The following is a 25,294-nucleotide window of genomic DNA, read 5'->3' as shown; positions in this document are numbered from 1 at the left end:
CTTTCGTATTTTCTGAAATATAAACCGATATTTTTCTTTTAACGTTTTTAAATATCCTTTAGATGAGTACACTTAACATTTAAATTTATGCAGTTGAATTAAAAGTCACCTGTAGTTAACGTGATGTTAGAATTTCTTGATCAGTGTTTTCCTTCTTCCAAATGTTTATAGATAGTAGCTATTATTTATATTTAGAATTAACTTTATTTTAGACACCAAATTATACACGGATTAGTAATATGAATCGTATTACTAATCCGTATATTAAGTTACACTTAGGTTGCATTGAGACTCGTGAGTCTTAATTTTAGCACGTCCGCCGCACTGCTTAATATTTCTATCATTTTTTTTGTATCTGTTTAATTGCATTTAATGGGTTAAGCTACATAGAAGAAAAAAATTACCTACTCCCACTGTCTGATCGTGATTTTTGTATTTGACACTCAACTTGTGTGTACATACAACGTACAACAAATCAAAACAAGATCAAAACTCATAAATTAATATCTTTGAGCAAAACCTTATCAAAACAAAACAGACAGACAAAAAAATCAGACTTTTACAATAACTGGTACCCATAAAAATAATTACCGAAATAACAAAAAAACCGTAACAAGTTAAATTTTAAAGTTTTTAACATGCAGCAGAAACAAAAGTAAAGTTGAAACCAAAACCATTTAGGTTACTTTAAAATTGCATCTAACATTTTTATTCAGGATGAGTTTAGCAATTTGTTTACTTCAAGCTGTCGCATTCTTGGTAAGGCATTGTATTTATTTCTTTCATTTATTTAAATAATAGCTTTCACCCCTGGCTCAGCTTGCGATAATAGAGCAATGTACTTTCCACACTCCATTTATTGGTGTTGACGAGAAAGAAGGACAAACAAACACGCTTTCACTTTTTTAACATGTAGTAATAAAACTAGTTAGTATTATTCACATACATAAAACTGTTGTACACAAGTGCTGTTTGTTGGGGACATCCTTTCAGCTAAAGTGTTATTATGGAAAAATTTTATTTTCAGGATTTATTAGCTGTGGGTGCCATTATACCTCTAATAGCAAGCCATGCCCGGAAAATGGGGGCAAATCACATAGATGTTGGATTACTTGGCTCTATTTATGCTGGGTTCCAACTTGGCTCTGGCCCACTAATAGTAAGGAAATATTTAAGTGTTTTTGTACTTTACATATTTATCTTAGAATAGAAGATGGCATTTCCATATAACCTTTTGTGGCACAGGTTTGCCTGACACTGAAAGTTTCAGGCATCCTGACCAGGGTATGATTAGAAAAAAGCTTGTTCTAATTGGTTTTGGTCATGGATGTTTATTTAGTAGTATTCCATGACACATGCCTTGAACTTACTTTGGGACTAGCTCAGTCTCTACATATAATTTCCTGTATACATTATTTACTTATTATTATGGCTTTTATTCTAATTGAGTTTTGATCATGCTTATTGTGATCCAAATTTATTTATATATTGATTATGTTCCTTGTATTCCATTACACATGCCTTGAACTTACTTTGGGACTAGCTCAGTCTCTATAATTTTCTGTATACATTATTTACTTATTATTATGGCTTTTATTCTAATTGATCATGTTTATTGTGATCCAAATTTATTTATATATTTATTATGTTCCTTGTATTCCATTACACATGCCTTGAACTTAATTTGGGACTAGCTTAGTCTCTATAATTTCCTGTATACATTATTTACTTATTATTATGGTTTTTATTCTAATTGATCATGTTTATCGTGATCCAAATTTATTTATATATTTATTATGTTCCTTGCCGGGTCCAACCAACCAAAACCAACAGTCTGGAGTTGACTGAAGGGTCATGTTTAGCTTTATAATAATATTGAGATTTAAAAAGTGACAGTTACTTGCCCATGCCTACATGAATAATTCCAATTTCAAGTCTTTCCCTAAGTCACCTTTTACGACATCCATGGAAATGATATGGAGCGGTTCTAATCTTAAGTGCTGGAAACCACAGGCACTAGAATGATAATAAATTATAATTACTAGCTATGTAATTCCTTTTATTATTAGTAAAAGTAATTTTTCAAATAAGAATCAGCAATTATTTTGTATTAAATATATGTTTTTTTATTTCTTTCTAGGGAAGTCTAAGCGACCTTAAAGGACGAAAGAAAATATTAATAATGACACTATTAATAAGTGGTGCTGCTTATACTTTTTTAGGCTTGGCATCATCAGTGGTAGTCTTATTAATAATTCGAGCAATGTTAGGTATGTGAAGTTATTAAGATTTTTCCAGTAGCTTTGCTCCAATAATTATACAATGATGAATCATTCAGTAGTTTTTGTGTGAAAGACTAACAAACATACATACTCGTAAACATTCACATTGATACTATGTATGATGAGTATGATGATCAGTTAATGCTAACATTTTCAGAATCTTAAAAATAACATAATGAGGAATTGATCTAATAAAATATTAAAATTATTATTATTCAAAACAAATAAATTCAATGTAACTTTGCATATTTCAGGTCTGTTTAAACAAACTCAGATGCTAACAAGGGCTTTAGTGCCCGACTATGAGAAAAACACACAAAAGCATTCATCTATATATGGCAGAATGGCTGCCATATCAGGTGTTGGTATCACACTGGGTCCAGTCATCGGAGGTCATGTTATGGAAGATGACCCTGATAACGGATTTCTTTTCATTGCTGTTGTTGTTGGCATTTGTTTTGTATTAAATGCAGGTAAAATATTTAGTCGCATCTATATCCTTTGTAGGGTAGAAACAACCAACATTCTTGAAAAGACTAAAAAAAAAAGTCATTTTCCTTCAGCTGTATGGTTTTATGATGGAATTGAAATTTAAATAGTGACAGGTTGCTACATGAGGAAACAAGTTTATAACCCCAATCCCTTAGATAATATGTTTTTTTTTTTATTTTTAAATATATATTTGCTAGTAATATTTTTTTACCAATGCCAATCTAAGGTCTGCCGCGCCGATGGATGCATGGCTAGGGGCGAGCCTAGTCTCGAGCGTGCCACTTCCGCCATGGGGTTGGGCGACCCCCAGGTAATGGCTAGCCTTACCCTGGCATGCGGGGCTCTGCTGGGGCGGACAAAATTGTTCCCTTGCGTCTCGTGGGAATCGCATGGATGCAAATTTTTTGAAAGAGCACCTAAATGGCGGCGATGGTGTCCGCACCCCATCACGTCTCGTTCCCGGCGACGATGAATGTAAGAGGAGGAATGAAGGATAAAGTTGAGGAAGTATGTCAGATGATGGGTGAAAGACGGTTGGATGTGTTGTGCGTGAATGAAACGAAGCGGAAAGGATGCGACGCGACGCAGCACGGCCCTTACACGGCGTATTGGTCTGGAATTTCCAGTACCAGCCGAGGCTGTCAAGGGGTCGGTCTAATCCTTTCTGCACGAATGGCTGAGTGTGTGAATGAGTATGAGTGTGTCAGCCCTCGTCTTCTATGGATTAGGCTGAAAGTTGGAATCACTCGGATCTTCGTTTTAGGTGTTTATGCACCGTGGGATGTGGGTTCGAGGGGTACAACATCAGCAAAAAGCGAAAACGAGGAGTTCTGGAATAGTGTAAGAGAAGTATTGAAAGTTACCAAGCCAAATGAGAAGATTATTATGTTAGGTGATTTTAATGGATGGGTGGATGTAAAGCGTGATGGATATGAAAAGGTGCTTGGTGCGTTTGGTGACGAAAAGGTGAATGATAATGGAAGAAGTGTATTAGAAATTTGTCTAGAGTGGGATCTTTTTGTGTCGAACTCAATGTTTCAACATAAAGAGATCCACACCTATACAAGAGTGGAAGGTATTTTAAAAAGTATGATAGACTTTGTGATTGTAGATGAAAGATTGAAGAACAAAGTGCTGGATACCCGTGCATATCGCGGTGCTGGCATTGACTCGGACCATTTACTGGTGATATCCCGGATAAGGGGTATCTTCAATCGCTGGCGGCACAGGGTAAGGGAGCAAACCAGCGCTTTGGAAAGAGTGAAAGTAGAAAATTTGCAAGATATGGATGTAGGTAAGAAGTATATTAATAGACTGAAGGATGAAATTGAAGATTTAGATGAGAGGAGCAATATTGAAGATGGATGGAAGGAATTTAAAGAAAGAATTGTGAAAGTAGCTGTTGAAGTGTGTGGTGTAAGTAGAAGAAGGAAAGGGAAAAATCACAAAAATGCGTGGATGAGTAAAGATGTGCAAGAACTTGTGCGATTAAAGAAGAAAGCATGGCTGGATTTGTTAGCAGCAAAAGCTAACTTAAGAATGCAAGAGGTTATAGATGAGGATGTGAATGAAGCACGTAAGGAATATAAAAAAATGAAAGATTTGGTTAAGAAAGCTGTGATTAGAAAGAAAGAAGAGTATAAAGAGGATTTTGATAAAAGGCTATCAGAAGACTTTCAGTCAAATCTGAAAGTATTCTGGAAATCCGTAAGGTCAGCCCGAGGAAAAACTATAACCAGAGAGCTGACTAGGATCAGATGCCAGGATGGTAGCGTTGTGAAAGGAGAAGAATGTGTGCTAAAGATATGGAAGGACTATTTTGAGAGTTTATTTGAAAAAAAGGAAGAAAATAAGAAAGAGTTCTGCTATAGCGAAGAAAAAGAGAATGAGATGGAAGGCGAAATTGAAATGTTTGAAATTGTGGAAGCACTTAAGAGTATGAAAGCGGGTAAGGCTGCCGGGTATGATAGAGTGTCGGTCGAGATGCTTAAAGCAGGAAAAGGCGTCGTAGCTAGACAGTTGTACTGCCTTTTCAATTTGTGTTGGAGAAGCGGCCGAGTACCAAAAGATTGGTGTAAGGCTGTTATTGTGCCACTTTACAAAGGAAAAGGGTCACAACTGGACTGCAAAAATTATCGTGGTATAAGCCTGCTTAGCGTCGTCGGCAAATTGTATGCTAAGGTATTGATTAATAGAGTCAGGAATGAAACTGATGACAAAATATGGGATGCTCAAGCGGGATTTCGAAAGGGAATGGGATGTACTGATCAGGTCTTTTCTTTGCGGTGCATAGCCGAAAAGTTTTTGGCCAAGAGTCAAAAAGTCTATTGCACATTCGTGGATTTGGAAAAGGCCTATGACAGAGTTGAGAGGAATGAATTGTGGTCAGCACTTTCTATGCATGGGGTGAGCAGTCTCTTGATACGAGCACTGAAATCCTTTTATGAGGATTCGAGTGCTTGTGTCAGGATAAACGGAGCGCACACTGAGTGGTTTAAGATTGAGAAAGGTGTTAGGCAGGGATGTGTTGCGTCACCGTGGCTGTTCAACCTATTTATGGATAGTTGTTTGACAGATTTGAAAGAGTCTGAAAGTGGATTAAGGATGAATGAATTACTCGTCAAATGTCTGCTCTATGCCGACGATCAGGTTATACTGGCGTCATCAGCGGAGGAGTTACAGGAGATGGTAAACTGTATGCATGAAGCTTTAAAAGAGAAAGGAATGAAAGTGAACGTAAGTAAAACTAAAACACTGGTTTTTGAAATGGAGAAAGAAATGACAGCATGTAATATTTTGATTGGAGGAGAAAAAGTTGAGCAAGTGAAAGAGTTTGTATATCTAGGATCAAAGTTTACATCAGATGGCAAGTGTGATAGTGATATTGAAAGGAGAGTGAACGCGGGGAACATGGTGAATGGAGCTTTGCATGCCTTTATGAGCAGTCAGAAACTATCCAAAAAGGCTCGACTGGCTGTGCACAGGGGCGTGTTGGTCCCGACATTAATGTATGGGAGTGAAAGTTGGGTATGGCAAAAGAAGCACGAAAGCAGAATAAATGCAGTGGAAATGAGAGCGTTAAGGAGTATGTTGGGTGTGAAATTGAGTGACCGGATAAGGAACAGCGTGATAAGGGAATGTTGTGATGTGAAAGAAGATGTAGTTACAGGAATAGAAAAGGGTATGTTGAGATGGTTCGGTCATGTGGAGAGGATGAATGAAAACAGGTTGACTAAGCAGATATACAAGGAGAGTGTGGAGGGAAAGGTCGGGGTGGGAAGACCTAGACGAACATATCTTGATCAAATTAAGGACGTCCTGGTGAAGGGTCAGGTCAAAAGTGCCCGAAACCGCCGAGCTTGCATGAAGAGAGTTATGAATGTGGATGAAGCAAAGGAAGTATGCAGGGATCGTGGCAAGTGGAAAGAGGTAGTCTCTGCCTACCCCTCCGGGAAAGAGGCGTGAGTTTATGTATGTATGTATGTATGTATATTTTTTTACAATTTTGATATTGGTGACAAATTACATACATAAATCACGCTTTTTTCCCGGAGGTATTAATTAAGAAACATTAAAATGGCAAAAGCAGGCTCAGCAGGCAGTAAGGATTGATAGACACGCATTGGTTGTGTACTACTTTGACGTCAATCAATGTTGTGAAACCAAAAGATATTAAGCGATATGAAGTATTCAATAATAATAAATAAAAATTTTGAATTTGAATTTACTACAAAAATTGTAAAAAATATTTTTATTTGGTCTATGGACATCTGACATTTGTACGAGTGTATCGAGTAAAACAAAATGTAACCATTTTCTTTTGTCTTACATGTTAAATGGTAATTATTCATGTTTTATTTCTGTTTCAGGTCTAGTGTATTTTCTACCTCAAGATAGAATAAAAAGGACAAGTAGAAATAGAGAGAATGAAGCAAAACAAGACTTGGTACAATATTTGTACTGTAGTGTTAAGCAGTCCATAGTTGAATTATACAAAGTAGAATGGTCTATATATTGGGACGTTTTTCTATTTAAAGCTTTAGTAGGTTTCGCCATGGGAGTATATTACTCAAATTACCAGTTATACCTGAAAACAACCTTTGAGTTATCACCAAAGTATATTGGCTATGTTATATCATTCCAAGGTACAGTAGGTTCTGTGTCGAGTTTTTTTATTGGTTATATTAATAGTTTTTACAAAAGGGACCATGATTACAGTTTAAGAAATTTTCATATATTTGCATTGTTAAGTTTGTCATTGATGGGTTTGATATTGGCAGGTAATGTGTATTTTTATGTGCTGTGGTTGGTTCCTTTAGCTTTAGGTAACGCTGTGGGTAGGTTAGTAACACTAGAAATGATATTAAAGAGATGTGATGGTGACCACAGAGGCACGTTAATAGGGGCTTCTAATAGTGTTAGATCTTTGGCGGGAGTGGTCGCTCCGATGACAGCTGGGTTGATAGGGGAGTATGTTGGAATAGAATATGTTGCATATGCTTCATTATTTGCTGCGCTATTAGGATTTGCGATGAGTTTTGTTATCAGAAGTAGGAGGCAGAAAGTGGATTAAATTGTATACAGAATATATTAAAACAACAGGGGCAAACTTTCTAGGACAATGCAAGAATACTACTAAGTTCGCTCTTATAATATCGTTAGCTCTCATGCTTCCGGTCAGTTATGTATTGCAGCAATTTTTTCTCCACTTATCTTTTTTATCTTTCGTTTTGAGTTAGTTGGGTTGCGAGTTATATAAGTTACTATTTCTTCTGCCACCTTCTGAAACTACGGAAGTTTGGACGGAGATTTGTTTCCCAAAGTTGTTGCAGGTTTTCGCAATACGTGACTGTGTCAGTGTAAGCGTGCGTTCTAGTGAATGTACAAACATACTAAAATGACAATGTATTTTTATTATAAAACTATGCATAAAGATTAAAGGCTGTTAATATAAGAAATTTTCATTTTTGTAATAATAGTATTGGAAAATAGAGGAAAGTTATAAAATTTAAATTATATCTTTTTGAGTTTTTATTGTTAACTGAAAATGTAGGGTATATTTTTTTTTAGAAACGTGTGTGTTTTATTATTTAATACTTTGTTTTGACGTTATATCAGATTTGTTTTCTTTTTGGTAAAAAGTAGTAAAGTAATTGAACGCTCATGATATTCTGTTGATAAAAATAATTGAAAATAAATTTATAATTGTTGAAATAATGTTTTCATTGAGAGATTACCTGTATTGCGGAATAGGTAGGAACGGTTAACTATTTAAAACTTAATTGAGATACAATTGAAATGGCACTACAATACACAATGAACATTCAAGCAAATTGATGTGTACCTAAGCATGATAAAATATGGTTTAATATCAAATTTGTATCTGTAAATTTTGCGGAAGTCGAAACTTAAATAGGCCCATAGGAGGAACTAAGGCCATTCAAAAAACACTGTACCGTGATGTAGGTATTTCTTTGTCCCAAACACAACATATCAATCCAATGCGTAGCTCATCAACTAAATGAAAATCCCAAGTTTAGAAGCCCTTGACTTTAAGAATTTACGCGGGAAGAAAATAAGTTTTTTCTTCGCTACCAGACCAGCATGAAATCGTACACTACCTATAATATGAATCGTCTTATTCCTTTAGTCGACGATTACGATATCCATCGGAGAGGAGCGGAATGGTTTTATTATAAAGTGCCATAAATAATAAAATAAACTTAAAATATGTTGAAAGTCTCATCTGAACTTCGTAGCTCTCGTAGCATAAAACATTCGTAGAACAAATGCTACGAAAGTGGGCTTTGAATGACTTGCTCGTTTCCTACAATTTCTCTCCCTAATTGAATTTGATCGACGTGATGTATTGGATGGATGGAAAACAGACAGACAAATATAACCTAAAACTTTAATAACTCAAAGAATACATTTCGTAGCCATATCCACGGTCGTAGAAGATATGCTACGAAAGTATATATTTAAATCAGAAATTGCTTCGGAGATCAGACACGAGTCGATTCATGTAAAAACCTGACTTACCCAATTCAGGTACATAGTCAATAGGCGCTCGGACTCGAGAGAGGTGAGGATGTAACTGGCATTAACTCCAGGAGAAACAAGGACGTGTAGTGTGAAAATAACTTTTCTTTATGATGATTTTTATTAAGTACTTAAACAAATGGGAAGTGCGTACTTTTCCCAAGTCCCATTAGTCTGTTAAGATGCACGCGGTCACTGCGGTATACTTAACCAACACCTGTATGCTTTGTGAACGAACTCATTGACGTCATAGGGTTGGCGCAGGCGCAGTGGCCAGCGTCGCCATCACTGTCGTTGCGGCAGAACTTGAATTAAAATCCTGTAGAACGCGGTACACTCTCTCAGCGAGTACACGTATCAACACTTACAAATCAACCGTCGGGGAAACGCGGGAAACCACCACCGGTAAGTAAATATGTTTCTTCGGAAAACAATTCGGGATTTTGACGGAAGGCGAAAATTCATTTGGTTAAATTAATTACTGTGCCTCTGCCTTTTTGAGTTTTTTGGTCCGTTTGTGCATTTGTGTTACTTTTCACGGAGTTACTTTTTTAAAACTCGTAACTACATTTTGAAGATGAAATACTTACATCCGCCAGATTCTTCGGGTACCTACTCGTCCCGTCTAATATAATGGCATAATTTCTTATATAAATAGTTACTTATTTGTTTGTTCACATCTTCATGCTTTTTTGTACTCTTGTATAGAAAAGTTACTGATGTATTAGCGTCGGTGGTTGAACGGTTGATACGCGGCTAAGGAGTTACAGGTTCTAATCCTACTGCGACCATGTACTAATGACTTGTCTGAGCAAAGTCCATTCCTTTTACTGCTAAACATAATGCTCTTGCGGTGAGGGGAAATATCACGCGGAAACCTGTTCATTAACCGATTCGTTGCGGATGACACGGCAGTCGTGTCATATATTTTTTTAACGTGTGGCGTATGACTCGGTAGACGTGCCATTTTAAAATTGATTGTATCTCTCTCAACTTTCGTTTTAGAAGATTCTACCCTGATCAAAACCATCCTAGTTTTTTACGTAAATCAAGCCTGTAGGGTTCGTTTCTGAATATTCTATGAAATAGAATAAATCAGGGATTTTCAACCTTTTTTATATTGTATTAATATTAATAACCAAAACAAAACGGCACTTATTATTATTTTACTAATTTATTATTACGGCAGTAACGGCCTAGTGCATTCGTGAGTAGTCTCTTCTTTACTGTAGGTCAAATAATCATCATAAGGCTGAGAGTCGGGGAGTTCTTCTTGCTTTAGTATAGTTTAGGTTTCATAATTTAGTTTTCTTTGGCAAAAGTTCTTTCGTGAACAAAGTCTGAGATTCGAAACTAAAATTTTCAGTTTCGCAGATGAAGGCATTAAGTACCACGTTTTGTAACTTTGTTTTGATCTGAAAAATGAATGAAAAAAAAATGAAACTACAACGAGTGTAAAACATTACTAATATTATGTATTACCTAAAAACATTATTTGAATTTAACATCGAATGTAGTTTACATCGGACACACACATCTATTTAATTAACCTCACTCACTCATTTTTTAACTTCGAAACCTACAAAATGTTTGCTACCTCTGAACAGAAAAGTAACTTGCCAGCCATTTTCAGGAAAACACTTAATAAACTCACTCAAAAAATACTTAAAACGACGTTACCTTCCGCTTACATGCGTGGTTTGCTTTCAATTAAGTGAATCAAGTCATTACACGTGTAAAAACCAAGAAAAAGAATATAACTTTTCAGACATGGCGGGTGACACGGCTACCGTGTCACCAAACGCTATGGCGTTTGACACGGCGGACGTGTCACAAAATATTTGTATGCCGCAACTGCTAAGTGTTTAAAAATGTGCGCCGCAACGAATCGGTTAAGGCAAATGAATGATAATTATGATTCAATATGGCTTTAGTTCCACTGCAAACGACAAGACGGGAGTCGGTCCATATACAAAAATACTTAACCTCTCTATGGTTGTGGGATTATGGTCTCATGGTGAAGAGGAGCCATAACCAAATCTACTGGAACGTACTGGATCAGAAAAAGTAAACCTTTCATACCGGAAAAAGTAGGTACCGTCGCGTGAGGTAAAACTACACTACCTATATAGAAACCTTAGGTAGGTTTCCATATAGGTAGTGTAGTTTTACCTCACGATATTAAAAAAATATCATTTCATTTTCAAATTTCATTCTCAAAATATTAAAATATTTTGATTTAATAAAGTGGTAATTAATACCAAAGCCAAATAAGGAAACTAAAATATACCTGCAATTAAATCCTATACAATGAAAACCGCAAATTTGCTTAAAATAATTAAGTTTCTATTAGGTACACTTTATGTTTTATACAAACTTTAGTAAAGTTACAAATTAATTTACTTTTTATGTGAGATATTGCTCAATATTTATGGTAATGGCAGACGTTTTATACCGGGTTGTTTGGAAAGTAATAACAAATTACAACTTACATACTAGGTACTTTCAGTTTCGGCTTTTATGCTGTATTTTAAGAATCTTTTCAAAAAATCTCCGTAACTACATGGTAAATTTATTAGAAGGTGTAAATAATATTCTATCTTATTAATAATATATTTTCGTATCATCACGCCTCACCCAATCCAAGATCCATGGTCAAAAGCGTCTCCCGGGCTCCTTTCCAAAGTGGTGAGGATGTAACATGGAGTAAATCCAGGTGGAAGAAGAGACATTCTGTTTTCCGGAGGGGTTAGAGAGAAACTACACTCTTCGACTTGCCACGATCTCTTATTTAATTCTTCTATCTCCTGGTGTTTGTTCCTATTGCATCCTTACCTCTGGGGAGGAACCCGGGGTGCACCTTAGACTATGATCCAGGAACGGGTGAGTGTGAGTCAGAATTTTACACGAAGCGACTTGGGAGTCACTCCTTTCTGAGAAACCTAATCCGTATCGGATCATGTTTACACATCCAGTTGAACGTGCAGGTTTTCTTACGATATTTTCCTTACCGTAACGGTCGGTTAGCACTCAAACTAATGTACCTACATAACTCAGAAATGAGTCATTGTTACATAACCAAGGTGGGATTTGAGGTAAATTCGCAAAAATCTGTTGTCTTATTGTTCAGATTGTATCTACATATATTTCATGCCTCAAAGGTGTACTTCCATCCGTAGAGGGAATTGCAAAACACCGGTACAATAAAATTCAATTGTAGTCCTCATTGTGAACCTGTTAGCCGATGTCACTTGGTAATTCAAGTACTGATGCACTAGCTCTCATTGCGTCTATATTCATTTGTTACCTAAATATTTAGATACATTTTAAAAGTCTAATCTCACGATATTAAATAATAAACCGATTTTGAGCAATTTACTGAGTTACAAGAGCGCGTACCTACATATCTAAAGGGGGGCTAGCACGCAAGTAGTGACATGCACATTTGGGTATTCGCTTGATGGCTAATACAATATTAGTTATAGTTCAAACTAATACCACCCCACATTTTGGATTCGAAATAATACCTATAACGAGAAAATTCATAAATGAAAATGTTCACTACTTACCAATCGTAAAAGAATTAAGTAAGCTTTCTTGAGCGATCAAATGTGAGTAGATTTTGATAGGATTATTTCATCGCTTCCGGCTTATTTGTGGTATTGCATTAAAACTGTGAGACGCGCGGGGGAAATCTGAAATTCTGGGGCTTGTAGTACCTAAGTATATCTAAGCTGTTGTCACAGGTCCGAACAGGACACAAAGACCAACTAAAAAGCCCTTTAGACTTGTAGGCAACCTTCTTTATGTACAACGGTTATTACGAGTATTATTATTAGCAACGGTTGCCATGACTTCTTTAGTAGAGAAAAATATCAGATATTTATTGCCAAATATTTTTATTTTCAAAAATAAAGTACTTTTAATTTGATTATTTTCTCCTCTGTTCTCCTTTTGATTTCTATAGTGTATTACTAACTTTCTACTATACTTCCTACGGAACAGACTCAAAAGCGCGTACAGTATCGTTTGCTTAGAAGCGAACCCAGGGCCAAATGCAGCTGACTGGCGTTTTGATCACTGTGCCACTATGGTTTTAACTAATGTAGACTCCATTACTGAGCATTAGTGAGCTTCCTACTCTCCAGTCCTTTTAACTGTTCCTTTTAACGTTCTTTTTACTGTTACTTTTAATAGAAATAGATGCCATTAAAATTACAGCTCTCTTTATTTTAGATATAACAGAGATTCAAAATAAAGTCTATAAACATATACGGCTCCAGATGGAAGGTGGTTTTTATAGCTAACTTTAATTGCTTAATAGATACCGAATGCACTTACTGTGGGCCACGAAATATTCAATGCAATTGGGGGCTTTGCATATCATTTAGTGCCCAAAAATTATATCTAAGATATACGTATCTAACACTAAGAAAGATAAGTAGCCGTAGAGAGTGACCTTTTGTGGCGTGACTTTTTTACCTTATAAAAGTTTAATGAACCAATTTGGTAGTAGCTCAAAAGAGTTGAAAAGTTTCCTTTACTCAAGAAACGCGCTTACCAGTTGTGAATATTCGTACTATGGTTACTGCTGTTGCGAAATGTCAGCTATTTAAAATCTTCACCTCGAATGCTACATCTAGAATGAGCTCTTCGTCTTACATTGAGCCAATTTACCAATTAGAGCATGTAGACGTCATAACTACGGTATGTCGACTTATGTTAAAAAACCGGCCAATAAACACGTTTATTAAATGGAGACCTACCTTAATGTTTTTCTAGTTTTTAGTATTTCTTGCGGGAAAAGAAATACATAATTTAAAAAATCAGCTTTCTAGCTATTACTGTTTATGAGATACAGCCTGGGGACAGAATATAGACGGACGGACAGACCGACAGCGGAGGCTTCGTAATAGGATCCCGTTTTTATTTTTAAGGTACGCAACTCTAAGAAAGAATTACTATAGAAGAAAACCAATAGTCAGTAGGAACGGTACTTAATTTACATCGACATACTTGACAAAACAAAGCCTTTGAGATTTCTATTTGAGATGAAAAGAAGCTAACTGACAGGCATTCAAGCGGCAGTTTGTATGGTTGGTTGATTCAGATGATATTTTCTGTCTAGAAAATTAATGGATTTTTTTATTTATAAATTCGTCGGGTTACTACCTAGTTTATATTTATAAGTTTCAATCATTTCACAAAAATTAATGTCCAACAAAGGATAGCCAAAACTACTACTAGCAGAAATCATCTTTGTATGTATATATTTTTGATAAATGAGGTATCTTCCTAAGTTTCGAATAGTATATAGTATATAGGTATATTCTTTGGGTTAAAGGTTAGGTCAAGAGTATCGGAAAGAGATGAGTTTCGTTAATTGATAAATGTGAATGAATCTCTGCCTACCCCTCTGAGGAAAAGTTTTCGTTTTATTTTTAGGTTATTTATCAAAATGTTATTGTAGGTACACCTTACCTACGTCATATTGAAATCTACTCAAGTGGCATAGGCATGTAACGGGGACATATTGGTAATCCATCATTTCCAAGTGAACGCTCAGACAAATATTATCGGCACTTCAAAGTGCGAATATTATTACACATATTGATGGTGTTGGCGAATAAAAAAACATAGTGTATGCAGTACTTCAGAATAAGACCACTCTTTGTCTTTCCCATCTACATGTATGAATGTATGCATGCATGTATCTCTTTCTAGTGCAGCTTTTACCATGATCCAATATGGATGTCACCGGGATTTACGCCGGGAAGAAGAAAAAGTATACCCTAACTGCTTTGCCACCCGCGGAGATTGTGAAAAAACAATTAAGGGAAAAGCTTGTGATTCTTCTTTTAGCTGATAGGATAGTAACCTATCACTATCTGAATTTTAATTCCATTAGTAAGCCATCAAGTTCATCATCAATACTGTTGGTTCTGCCTATCCCGTATGGGAAAAACACGGGTATATTGATGCTAAAGTATATTCAGCTAAAAGGTACTTTATTACGACAAAATCGTTAATAACTTTTCCTTCTTAAACTTTGAGGGTTAAGTAACTTTTCTGCGAAGAGTTTAAACGAAAAATTAATTAATTTTACGGAATAATGAAGACACGAAATTACATCTCGTATTTATATCACTGTAGGCATTCTGTTTCCAAGCAAATAACATACAAAATATTTGTTTTGTTGGGATAGATAGTATATTTGTTTATTCTCCTTTTGTAACATTTTGCAAAGATTATGCAACCTCAAAATTCTTAGTGGCTGGAAGAAGCCCATTCATTGGATTCACAATCCTAATAATATTTGGATCAGATACAATTATACGCTCCTCCTTAAACCTATACATTATTTCTTTCAACTTCATACATGAAGCAAAAACAGTTCAATATACAGGAATTTTCCAATAAAAGCAAGACAAACAAACGACCTGTTTGCGAACCCCTGTTGACTGAACAACTTCCTTGACCAATCGCAATCTGTTTGAATTGGGCTTATCAGTAATTACTTACTTACTTGCCGATATTTAGTTATTATACTCGTAAGTCGTTAGACAACATCCTGCCCACAGATATTGAATGTTTAAGCAGTGGTATAGTCAACAAAGAGCGTCGGTGGTCGAATCGGTGAGGTGCCCGGTTGAAATGCGCGTGGCGCAAAAAGGCACAGGTTCGAATCCCACCTCGGCCATGTACCAATGACTCTTTTCGAAGTTATGTGTATTAGTGTGCAACTGTAAGGATAAACATCGTGAGGAAACCTGCACTGCATTCAGGCAAGCCTAACCCGTATTGGATCTTCACAAAATAATATCAATTTCTCGATGCATTTGTTTAATTGAATTTTGTTTTATATATCGACAAAAAAGGAGCTATCTCAATTCGACATATAGACTTTTCAGATAGATACATTTGCGAATAATAAGTTAGATATCTTATGTAACCATGGATCCAATAGGGGTTAGGTTTACCTGTAAAGGTTGCGGAGGTCAGATGGGAGTCGCTTCGTGTAAAAACCTGACTCTCCAAATCCAGGATCCATGGTCTAAGGCATACCCCGGGCTCGTCTCCAGAGATGTGAGGATGCAACCGGGACTAAAAATACAGAAGGAAGAAGAAGAAGCAGTGGACAATTCAAGAATGATATGTATGTGTTTGCTGGTTCTTTATGTTTAAACCACTGAATCGATCTACATAATATTTTGCATACATGCATAAATTGAGCATTAGTTTTTTATATAAATGTTCTCTTATATGGAAAAAGGTTTAGCGAAAACAATGGTTTATAAACAAGAGTACAGTATCAACCAAGATGACTTTTGTCTCACTGTAAGTCTGATACCATTAAAGTTTTCATTTGTACTTCATTCATAGAATATTTAACAGTACTAGACTTGGCTTACAATACAGCTACATTGAAGAAATCAAATTGCAGTTACGTGCTCCGCCTGTTTACTGTCGTGATACCAGTCAAGGTCCTATGCAAATAAGGAATCGTTTTATTTAACTCTGGAAAGTAATACCTACCCATTTTGGATACAACTTTAGTAAGAATCGTAATTTTAATGTTACGTTATGATTATGAAATTGAGCACTAAGCAGTAACATTTCTAAGAGAACTGAATAACACAATATTTGTGAAATTGAATTAATGAGAATTCTTAGTCCTAATGGGCCTTAATCATTTTTCCATTTTAAAGCAGTGATAAGATCTATTCTAGGATTTTATACAGGTACAGAAAAGTTTAATTGCATTTGCAGGCAAAATATTCTCAAAAAAACCGAAATGTTTCTGTGCCGAAAAAAATAAATTAAACAAAATTCAATGGAATGAATGCATCGTGAAATAAATCCTATTTTGTAAAGAAGCAATTAACAGCATGTCAATCTCAAACCATAAAAACTTCTGTGGCGAGAACTTATTATTAGCAAATGTAGTCCTTAACTGAAAAGCATACCTACATATAATATGTCGAATTGAGAAACCTCCTTTTTTGATGTCGATAAGTATAACAATTAAAATTCATTGAAACAAATGCATCGTGAAATTAATATTATTTCGTGAAGAGGCAATAAATGGTGTGTCAATCTCGGCAGCGGGGTGCATCGAACCCCCGGGACCTCCGGGCTGAACTGGGTCACCGGAGCACGGTGGACTACGAGGAATCGGAACAGCTTAAAATCTATAACCGTGTCCTATTTAACTTAAATGCGGTTGGAACAGATTGTGTGTTTAGGACATTTAATTCGTTAAGTTTGTTGGGGAATTTTTTAATATAGGTATACTCTATGCCGCTAAAACAAATAGGGTACAACTTTACAATTTTAAAAAATCTTTTAAACTTTAAATATTTTAAAGTCAAATATAATTCAGTCATCGTATATGTTTAGATTTACAGCGTAATTCAATTAAAGCAAAATCTTGTTATCAAGCTATTTCATTTAACTGCAAAAAGTTAAGGTTATGCAGTTTTAATAAATTTACACATTTTTGCAGAGACAGGTCCCATATATTGAAGTCTCAAACTTTCTTGTGATTTGTCTCGTACGGTATATATTCATTTCATTAAAAAAGAGAGAGATGATTAGAACCCCAAACCTCGAAGGGTGCAGTCGGGAATACGCAAATACGAGAGACAGAAGCATGCTTCATCGCTTACAGTTTGAGTACTTTGACCTTTGCTAAACGGGTAAAATGCAATCAGTTTCATATAGTCTGGAATATAGGACAGTGGTTGTCGATACAATCCGGCGACCCTTGTTACAACCGCACACATTTCAAGACCCGCCGTGACATCTGACAATCGCATTATTTTCCATTATTATACCCTTCAGAGCCTTCATCGAACAAATACTAACACATGGATAAGCTTCGTTATATTTTGTCCTTCGGGTTTTTTATATTTTGAATCTAACATTCATAAAACAAACGTCGTTTTTTTAGTCTGTGTAGTTGTGTGTAGTGTAAATGCCAGCATCTAACTTTCCGAAATATTTTCCTTACTACGTTTACCTATGGTTCTGGTTAACACTTAATTTTTTTCTCAGAAATAAAGAAGTTTTGTAAACGTCGACTCTATTATAATAATTGTTTTCAAATTAACTTTGAACGTATTCGCGTAACAAATTGGAGTTTGTTCGGACATTGGAGGACGCGGTAGTTAAACATTAATTTAGTTACAAAACCAATCAGGGTGCCTTTAATTTTTATTAAAGGGGCGAGACAAAGACGAATATATTGTTCAATCAATATTTCTTACAATTACACTTGTAAGACTTCGGTGACCGCGTCTTGACTTTTACTTCACTTCTTTATTTCCGGCTTCATGTTATTGTTTTCTTGGTAGAATATTGAATACCTAGCAATCGCTTATATCGCATGTTTTTAAACTGTTTGTTAAGTTTATATTATATGCAATAAAGGATTTTTTGTCAATTATTCATCCTTTGTTTATCTCTTTTCATAGCGTATGTCCATTGTCTTTTGGGGTCGCCTACGCAGACGTGAATAGTTTCTTATAAAACTGTTAGTAAACTCATTATTTCTTTTACTCTTTTCCTAATGTCCATATTTCTTTGGGTCGCCCACACCTATAACATACTAGAAATAAGTTACCCCAAACTTTGTAACGTATTTCCAGTCAATTATACAAGGCGTTGCTGAATATTTTAGTAGTACCTACGTAAGCAGAACAAAGAAGAAAGTGATAGTTTTGAAAAAAATATTCGTTAGTTTCAGGATATTTTTTTTTACCATATTCTTATTTACCTACATAATAAAAATTCTGATTGTTCGTTTATCGTATTAAGAAGAGAAAAAGGCTTAAATGGAGTTCCTTTGTTACCAGGTCAAGATGGTCGCCACCAAGCTTTTCAAAATGGCGGCCGTTATTGTCCTCGCTGGCTTATCGCTCGTCGCGGCAGCACCCGTCGCTCAAAATGCAGGTAAGCTTCTGAAATATTCCATTTTTTACCATTCAGCGAGGCATAACTATACTATTTTTAGCACGATGTTAACTTGATGCTAGTTGTTTTGAACGAAATAAGAAAGGCGTTCATTCAGATTAGGTTTATTTTTTCACACAGTATCTCTTATATGTTATCTATATTTCTTTCTCTCTCTCTCTCATGTTAGCGTGTTCCCAGTTGCGCCCTCTGCCATTAACCTTCGAGTACTGGGGTCTACTAAGAGTATTAAATACTCCTCTTCATATACTCAGTTCATGCGTGCTGGGACTATAGGACGCCTACGCTGTAAAATCTTATTATTATTATTTAATAGTTATTTGATTATTGTTCGTTATTAAAGATTAATATATAATTGAAAATATTAAAGATAATATAAGATATTATAAAATATTTCGAAAATGTTTTCTAAGTAATTTATTGAGAATGTATTTGAAGAAAAAGCTATAAAATGTCCCACGTGTCAAGAATCCAAAATAAACACTACCCAGACTGAATCTCAAAGACGTTTTACGTCAACAAGCCGAGGTTTTCCCGAGGGACCACGTGGAATCACATTTACTTTATCTATGTGTTTGTCTGACCATAGTGGGGAAGATGTATACGAAGCACTCTGTTGTATTTTCAAGTTTTAAATCAATCTAGGAACAGTATTTTTTTTTATTCTAAGGTTTACGTCTACCTTTCGAAGCTTCATTAGGTACATCGAAACAACTGGTTAAATGGTTGCTTAAGTAGCCGGAAAAATTTTACAGTATGGGAGTAAAACTCAGAATTTTGTAGAAACTGAAAATAATTGTAATAGTACTAAATAAAATGTGTACTAGTAGGACATCGATACGATACTCTATTAACAACGATGTTCCTCGATACGAAGAAAGAAGAATAAGCATATCAAGGGACATATTATGAGTAAAACAAACCATAAGTTATTGAATTCTGGTCTAACTTACTATAAAAAATATGAAAATGACAATGAGTAATATTTTCTAGCCATAGTCGGGTAAAGATTATTCGGGGAAATGGTATACATATTTTGATACTTATAACTTTAGAAGAACTAAGAAAAATATAGAAAAAGTTGTTTAAATTGCAAAAGCTAAAAAAGGCATAAAAAATATTAAGGAACCCAATGTAACCACATCATGTGCAACCAACAGCAATAAGTAAAGTGCAAAGTGGAAAATTTGCAGCTATAAAATTGCATTCTAGGACATGACATGACAACGGGTGCCTCGCGGGACATCGAAGTTGGTAATATGGTAATTTTCCGGGAAAGATTGACGTCTGCATTTAATTTAAAATAATATTCCTTTCGACGAACAAGAACATCGTCATTATAGAAAATAAGTACTAATTGGCTGGTAATTTATGAAGGAACATAAAGAAAAGTGTTTAGAATAATCTAAAGATCCGTTCATCCAATTCATTCCATTCAGTTATTAAGATTTCAATAGATTTGACCTTTCGACGTATGATAATACGTTAAACAATGTACAAACTTATTATCAAACAAACAATAAGTACTAATACGACCGATGATACTTCTTGTAACTGAATACATTTTCACTGGAAATAAAAACGAAATAACGCGAGGATCGTTGGTGAAAATGTAAAATAATTTTCAATTATGCTAACTGTTCCCGAGCGATCCATTTTGTCCCGCCCTCGCCATGGCATCCAATATTAGGCGTTAAAATTCTTCAGTAATGTTTTACAAATGTCGTCACCAGTATTCCTAAAGCAGTGGTTCCTAATCTGTTCAATATCATTACCTATCACTGCCATTTATGTGGATAACTAATTATAGCTCGCCTTTAAAAGTTATAAAAAATCCAGTAAACACAAACATCTATAAAAATAATTCTAACGTATTCATTTATATTATTTATATTTTTTTTATATTTGGTTAGGCTCACGTTAAGCGCTTGTCAAGTAATGGACCACATTAAAACGATTTCTGGTCTTCATTTACAATGAAACTTAATTACAAAAACAGCACTCATATCTGAATATGGCAAATGGTATTACCATTTTTGTTTTACTAGAACCACACTCGTATCAGTAGATGTATTTACATTCCATTTATACTCTATTTCTATTTCTAGGATTTTCTATTTAACAATTCCTGTAATAAGTTATTTTTTACATTCTAAAACTGCAGATTTACCCCTACGGGGGTAATTAGGTTGGGAGCGACTGCCCTAAAGTATTTTCAATGTCAAGAGCAAATGGAAGAAGTGCAGAAAGCGGAAAATGGAACTGCGTAACCGCCCGTTACGTAAATCGACATAATCCAATGATACCAAGGGTTAATGTTGATACTTGCCTACATATTTTACAAGGTCTATGTCCTGAGTTGTCGTATTTGGAGTTATTTATGGATATCTTTCGTCGTTTCGAATTTTGATAAGCTTTTAAAATACCTTTTCATGCATATTTGGGAATTTATTCATTATATTTTATCTGCTGACACTGTGGTACATGGGTTGATTAATGATATAAAGGTAGTGGGTTTGGGTTAATACGAAAGGCACGCTGTTTTGTTATATTTATTATTGTTTTATTTTATTTGGAAAACATACATCATCATATATCTTGTACAAAATCTCATTTTACAGTTACTTTAGAACATTTACATATTACCACATTGTTCTCAGTTTGGCTTAGGTAACAAAGACAATAGTTTAATTTGTATTTATATTCACATGTACATCATTTACTTGTACAGCTATAGGTACATGTTACGCCAGATAAGTAAAATATAATATTATAAATTGTAATAATTTAATGGAAAAATGAAAGGCACATTTTCATTAAAATATGTCGTTGCATTCTCTCATTTATCTCAATGGTTTTTACGATCTGCCCATTATAGTCTTCATTGTATTAAAATTCAGAACAGCGTTAATAAACAATTTCAATCTTAATTTTGTAGCGAAAACACTTCATGTAATATACGAGGCTTCAGTCGGATCACGTCCTTGTGATTGCCTCGCAAATATTAAAATAGACCACAAGGTAATGGAATAATAGATGTTCCCGAGTAAACGAAAGCCAAATAACTTGCAATTTTGAGAATTGACTCTGTTAAAACAAATCGTCATTTTTGAATAAACACAAAAAACTTATTACGGGTGTGCACTGAAATCTATAAAATGTACCATTCACTTTCTTTGCACTTATCACGAGGCTCTTCCACAATCATGTAAATCAATGATCTAGTTTAATTGTTTACGCTATATTGCTGTAATAGAGATGTTAGTATTAACCGGGATTAACGCTAGTGTGATGAAGAAGACTGTAATAGGTATGTCCATAGTGAAACCTTTGTATAAGTACGAAGATACCATAATTTTCGCACGGTCAAAGTTCAAAGCATACCTGCCTTGTTTTAAGTGTTACCGCCACGTAAAATTTTAATAGACAGTGAACTTTGACCTTATGCATGCTTTCAGTAGGGACAGTAAATAATAGAAAATTGGATCGTCGTGACACCATGTGAAGGTTACAGAAATTAAAGGTAATTAATGTTACTTCGATAAACCAAGTACTGTAACCTGTATTAAAGTTAAAGCATTTGTAATTTAGTTTCCCATTTAGGCGTGGTTTTAATAAGTGTAATTTAGCCAATGCAATAATGTGTAATGTATTTTCATATTAACATAACAAAATATAAAACCATGCTGATCTTATACTTAAATGTGGAGGTAAGTTTGTATTTTATGCAAAATAAACTCACCTTCATGAAAGTACACATATACTTAGTGTGGAGTTCGGAAAAGGACCTAGGTTATTTTTCATATCCACGATGATATGCGATATATGAAATACTCACTTAACAAAATTCTTCTACGAGTAATCATCGAATGAGTTTTCTGAATGCTTACATTGTAGGTGCATCTGCGTACTGCTGGATCATCTATTTCTCCTTCACGTCTTAAGTCGTCCTACATTTTTATTTAATATTCATATTTTATGTCTGTGCAAAATAACCACGTTTCATGAAAATACAAAATGAACACGTGGGTAATTTCACTCTGAGGTCGCAATTAACCAATTATAGGTCTACGAACTCGAAGCCACGCTATTGAGCTTTAAAAATAGAGTTGCTGATGAGATATAAATAAAAAATATATGCTTATGTTAGCATAAACTATAAATATGATATGAAAAGTTTTATATACAAAATCAAAATTCTTTTACTACGTCTTATCGGTAAAAAAAGAAGATAACGGATTTTAATCCCCACTGTATATATATTGTACGACTAGAGTACTAATATTTCCTGCCTCTCTTAATGTTTAATTATCCTTTAAAACACTTTGTTTGTGAAATAATTTCCTTCTAGTTTGATAAATTACCAAGGTTTTCAATATGAAAATGACCTTTTATTTCTTACCAGTCGTCGGATATTGTTGGAAGATTAATATTGTTCGTTTGATGATTTGCGTCCGTCACAAAATAGATTTCAAGAGGGTGAAGTGAAGCGCTCACAAAAGAACTTATTATCGTTACAGAAAATTCGTAGGATGGCAATGCCTTTTGATCTTATGATCTTGTCAGATCTTGTTCAAATTTGTGACGATTGTAAATTTTGTTTAGTACTTTTATCGATCTTAATAATAAATTTTAAGATGTCATCATTGTCATAAACTAAAGCGTTTTGTTATGGGTTTAAGTTTCAATACTATAATTAGTTTTGAAAAACTGAACGAGTATACTTAGGTCGTATTGGCTACTCATATTACAAAAAGGGCATAAATGTGGCAGTGGGTTTTAGATATAGAAAAACCCAAGAAGTGATGAATGGATAACGTGAAGGAAAAACGGAAAGGAGTGACTTTATAGTGATAGAATAAATTGCAAAAACTGTGCGAATCCATAAAGAGTGGAGGGTGAATAAGAAGAATAATTTCAATACTAATTCGATTAATTAAATACTTATACTAAATTAGAATAATATTTTGTTTAATCTACATCTAAATACCTAGTTACTCGCACGTATGTAGGTAGTTATTATTGTACTTGTCACTGGAACGACGGGACCAAATTCCGTCTCTCGGCATTCCCAATCTAGGCTTATGTATACCGCAACCGGAGATTGCTCGACCAGGAATGTCATTCCTTTTAAGACATACGACTATGAATTTAACTCTGGATTGACTATTATTACTCAACTATAGATAGAACTCGAAAAGCACAAAAAAACCCAAATTTTACTCCGTATTCGTTGGTCATTTTAATTACGTCATATTTGTTTATTGATTAACTATTTGTCAGTTACTACCATTTGCAACATAGGTACTTAAAATCCACATAAGACCTTAGTTTGAGGCATACCTACATACTACAATACGCACAAATAATCCCGAAAGAGGATTACGCTTCCCACGAATAGCTTGATCTACAGATAATTTAACGTTTCCAAACAAGATCTAGCAAAAACTTATGTTCAAAGGTCTTTTGTACTTTTTAGAGAAAAGACATTTGGACGTGCGCGACCTTCTTCATTTCTTTGTGGCATTTTCAATTTAAATGATAGGTATTGAACATCCATCTGCAATGTATGTGTCTGAAAATCGATGGCTGATTGTTTTATTGTGTAAAACTTTAGATTAATACGTTTCATCAATTAAATAGGACACGAAACACGTACGAACCCAAATTTGTATTGTACAAATAAATTGTCTGGACAAATCTATATGTACATCTTTGATCTCGGAATTTTCGTATTGGCTCGGGGGCGTAATAGATGTAGTTCGCCGTGGAATTGGGAAAACTCTTCTATTTATAGAACGAACTGTTACAAATAAAAGAAGGTGTTTTATTTGGAACAGTGCTTGAACTTAAACATCTAGTAAAATAGTATCTTGCATCTGGCAATGATAGTTAAAATTGATTAGGTACCGCGAATATTTGGCAAAAGTAATAATCTGTCCAATTTCAAATCTCTCCACTTGCGATGGAGGGTATTACGCAACCATATCTAAAATTTTGCTTAAACTTAATGCTGCTTATATCCGAGGTAATGTTCAAACGGAAATTTTGGAACAATATGAAGCAAAATCGTGTTACCTCAATACACGCGGCTTAGTTTGATGGGATCCCTTGTGATTAACTAAACCTTCATAATTAACACTTCACTTAGGGTAAACATGATTTCAAGGTGTATCCTTGATGGATTTAATTTCGATTACTTTTGAATATTGTGCTAGCAACCTATTTTGTTTAAACTATATTAATTTGTTGTTTAATTCTTTGTATTGTGTTTAATTACATTTTTTGTTTATTTTTACTTCATTCTAATCCAATTCAATTCTACAAGGTTATTTGGGTACCTTATTACCAAAAAACCTACTCTTAGCTTCATCCATGATAAGTGTATAAGTATAAATTTAATAATTAATCGGAAACCGATTGTAAGTTGATAGTTTGATCAGTACCTAACCTTATTTTATGTTTCTGGATTTCCTTAGTTTTGTATTTTGCCGTATGTATTC

The 25,294-nt window shown here is 34.7% G+C and overlaps 2 protein-coding genes across 2 annotated transcripts in view; both read left to right on the top strand.

Annotated features, from left to right (window-relative positions):
• Positions 1-433: 433 nt before the first annotated feature.
• Positions 434-7,952, top strand: LOC106142820 (major facilitator superfamily domain-containing protein 9). Its single transcript, XM_013344723.2, has 5 exons — positions 434-759; positions 1,028-1,159; positions 2,141-2,270; positions 2,537-2,755; positions 6,644-7,952. The coding sequence occupies exons 1-5, from the start codon at positions 718-720 to the stop codon at positions 7,345-7,347; spliced, it is 1,227 nt and encodes a 408-aa protein (XP_013200177.2). The 5' UTR covers positions 434-717; the 3' UTR covers positions 7,348-7,952.
• Positions 7,953-9,091: 1,139 nt separating this feature from the next.
• LOC106142841 (uncharacterized) overlaps positions 9,092-25,294 on the top strand; it is a 56,235-nt gene continuing 40,032 nt past the window's right edge. The window contains exons 1-2 of the mRNA XM_013344752.2: positions 9,092-9,221; positions 18,674-18,770. Of these exons, the coding sequence (XP_013200206.2) occupies positions 18,680-18,770 (91 nt within the window). The 5' untranslated portion in view covers positions 9,092-9,221; positions 18,674-18,679. The remainder of the gene's footprint in view (positions 9,222-18,673; positions 18,771-25,294) is intronic.

The sequence above is a fragment of the Amyelois transitella genome, chromosome 9 (assembly GCF_032362555.1).
Source record: "Amyelois transitella isolate CPQ chromosome 9, ilAmyTran1.1, whole genome shotgun sequence".
In the NCBI taxonomy this organism is placed as follows: Eukaryota; Metazoa; Arthropoda; class Insecta; order Lepidoptera; family Pyralidae; genus Amyelois; species Amyelois transitella.
The sequence above is the reverse complement of the archived record's forward strand: the minus strand, read 5'-3'. Positions and strand labels throughout refer to the sequence as shown.

What these genes read in the sequence shown, in the direction of transcription:
- LOC106142820 (XM_013344723.2), top strand. Translation starts at nt 718, where the DNA reads ATGAGTTTAGCAATTTGTTTACTTCAAGCTGTCGCATTCTTG. An exon ending in TTGGCTCTGGCCCACTAATA is followed by an intron (nt 1,160 to 2,140) that starts GTAAGGAAATAT and finishes ATTTCTTTCTAG; the next exon opens with GGAAGTCTAAGCGACCTTAA. An exon ending in AATAATTCGAGCAATGTTAG is followed by an intron (nt 2,271 to 2,536) that starts GTATGTGAAGTT and finishes TGCATATTTCAG; the next exon opens with GTCTGTTTAAACAAACTCAG.